Source organism: Austrofundulus limnaeus, unplaced genomic scaffold, assembly GCF_001266775.1.
Source record: "Austrofundulus limnaeus strain Quisiro unplaced genomic scaffold, Austrofundulus_limnaeus-1.0 Scaffold61, whole genome shotgun sequence".
NCBI classification, from domain to species: Eukaryota; Metazoa; Chordata; class Actinopteri; order Cyprinodontiformes; family Rivulidae; genus Austrofundulus; species Austrofundulus limnaeus.
In genome coordinates, this window is record NW_013952463.1 from 1,060,556 (window position 1) to 1,062,887 (window position 2,332).

Below are 2,332 nucleotides of genomic sequence, written 5' to 3' on the forward strand. Positions count from 1 at the left end.
CAGAGATTCAGACTCAGTTGACAATTCTATTATAGAATGTGAGTATTTCTTGTGAACATAAACTGCAACACCACCTCCAAGCCTATCAGTAYGGTCTCTACGATACAATGAATAATTTTCTTAAAACGTTATTAAATTTACCTTTCAAGGTAAGCCAGCCAATAAACATTTCTGGGTAAATCCTTGTTCCTATCTCTGTGCACATACACCTCATCACCACCTTGATTCTAAATGGGCGAGGGGACAAWACATTTACTGTATCTTGTCTAGCTCAGGTCTGAAACGTGTACAGATCTGTCACAGTACACATGTTTACTGTGAACCCCTACACAGAGGTGCTGCTTATTTGTAAACATTTTTTTATGCATGGAACAAAATATATGTTAAAGTTCATCACATTCTGAAAAGCATCATTTAAATTAAAATATTTTCCCTCACCGGTGGATCCCATTGGCCAAGTTGATCAATGTCTCGAATGTAAACGTGGTAATGGCCTCCGTAGCAGCCTCCCTTATGAATAATGATGGAGAACAACTCGTAGGTGAAATCAGAGTCCTCTCCATCGGTCTGCGAGGGGAAAGAGATTTCAAACTGTGTGAAAGGTTGTGGTCCCATCAAAAGCCCTTAATGTGTAAAAAAAAACAAGAGAACAAACCTGTTCACAAAAAGGTCTTATATTGATGGTGAGGGGGAAACTATAGCGTCCCGTCTCTTTGTACCGCTCTAATTTCGTGAAGTCAAAGCTGAATCTCAGCAATGACATTGTCATAAATGGAGGCAGCTGCTTCAGCTTGGCAGACTGAAATGTGGACACATAAAAAAAACTGATTTTGTTTTCGAGTTTACTGTAATGAATCTTTTGTTACTGTGGAAATACAACTTGGAAGGTGCCACTGACCTTGGCAGCAGTGACCAGTCTGTCACACTGAGCACAGTGATACAAATTATTGCCCTCAAACAGCTCTTCCTCCACAAACATGTTCCATAAAGCCTCCTCCAGACTCGACACGCCACACACACACACTGTCAGGTCCAGGAAGTCCTCCTGCAGTCCACATAAACACAAAACATAAACAGGAAAAAGGCTCCAGGCGCCAGATCCACACTGTTTGCTTTAAACAGGACTATTTCTGATGGGGCCAGCAGGATYTGAACAGGACGAGGACACACCTGTCTCTGGCTGACGGTTCCACACTCCTTGCAGACGATGCTGTTGACGATGGTGCCGTGGTAAAGGCGGTGGATAAACGTACTGCCACTGGTGCCCACAAGAGAGTGCTCCAAAGCACTGAACAGGATCCTGTTCAGCTCCTGCACATCGTGTTGATTTGTCCTCTTAAAAATAAACAAAAYAAAATAACAATTCRTACAGAGGAAACTACCCAGTGGAAACAAAAATAAATAACACATCTGTGGCACACAGACTGCAGCAATTTATTACGTTTCAATTTTTACGTTTTTCACAGAACAAGAAATTGGACTCCTACCATTTGTTTGTCTTTTTAGCAGGACTGAACAGAAACAACTAAATGTTATAGAACCTGGTGGAGAGTYAAACAAATAACAAGAGCGCTAGAACAGTTCAGTCTCAAGAGCAATTATTAACTTCATTTAAAAAAACCTCTAACACTGGCCTTACCAGAAGGTACATTCTTGTACTATAAAAATTATTAACTAAGACTTCCTATCTTTTTCTCTATCGCTTATATCCCCTTTTCACAATCATTGCCTTCTTCTTTACATTTAAATTAAATATAAATACATACTAAATAATGGTATTGAAGTATGATCATTTTAGTAATTGTATTACTTTGAACCCTATTAAGCTGGGATTTAGAATATTAAGCCACCAGACTACAAATTTTTATCATCAGAGCAGGCTGTAGGTAATATTTTTTYTAGATATTACATTTGCATGAACTGTGTACAAAATGTATTTTTCTGTTCATCTTTGGGTAATAAATAATTTTGAATGAACACAGCTAGTAGGGATGTGGATAAATTTTCAATCCTAYACCAATATTAAAYCTGACAGCGGATTCCAAAAGAACATTTCAAACCATACAAAATGACACCAAAATCATGTGATGATCTGAAKTATGAGGGAAGTTATTGATGTTTGTTTAGGTGAAATCAGCTCATGTTTTCTTGCTGCAGTTCACCAATGGGGCCTTTGTGACCATTTCACCTGGCTGTTTTCTAATTTTGCTCATAACTTCCTCAGTGTTCAAGATATCRCCATGAAATTTTAGGAAAAGATTCCCATTCTGGTTTTGTAGGAAGCATCTTGTATCCTAAAAAACTAATAAAACTTAATAATAGCCAATTCAAA

At 38.3% G+C, this 2,332-nt stretch overlaps 1 protein-coding gene across 1 annotated transcript in view; it reads right to left on the reverse strand.

The window, feature by feature from the left end:
* usp40 (ubiquitin specific peptidase 40) overlaps nucleotides 1-2,332 on the reverse strand; it is a gene marked incomplete at its 3' end in the record, with an annotated part of 8,838 nt that overhangs the window by 3,558 nt on the left and 2,948 nt on the right. Inside the window, 4 exon segments of the mRNA XM_014009755.1 lie at nucleotides 439-567; nucleotides 656-799; nucleotides 899-1,045; nucleotides 1,171-1,335. Coding sequence (XP_013865209.1) covers nucleotides 439-567; nucleotides 656-799; nucleotides 899-1,045; nucleotides 1,171-1,335 — 585 coding nt within the window.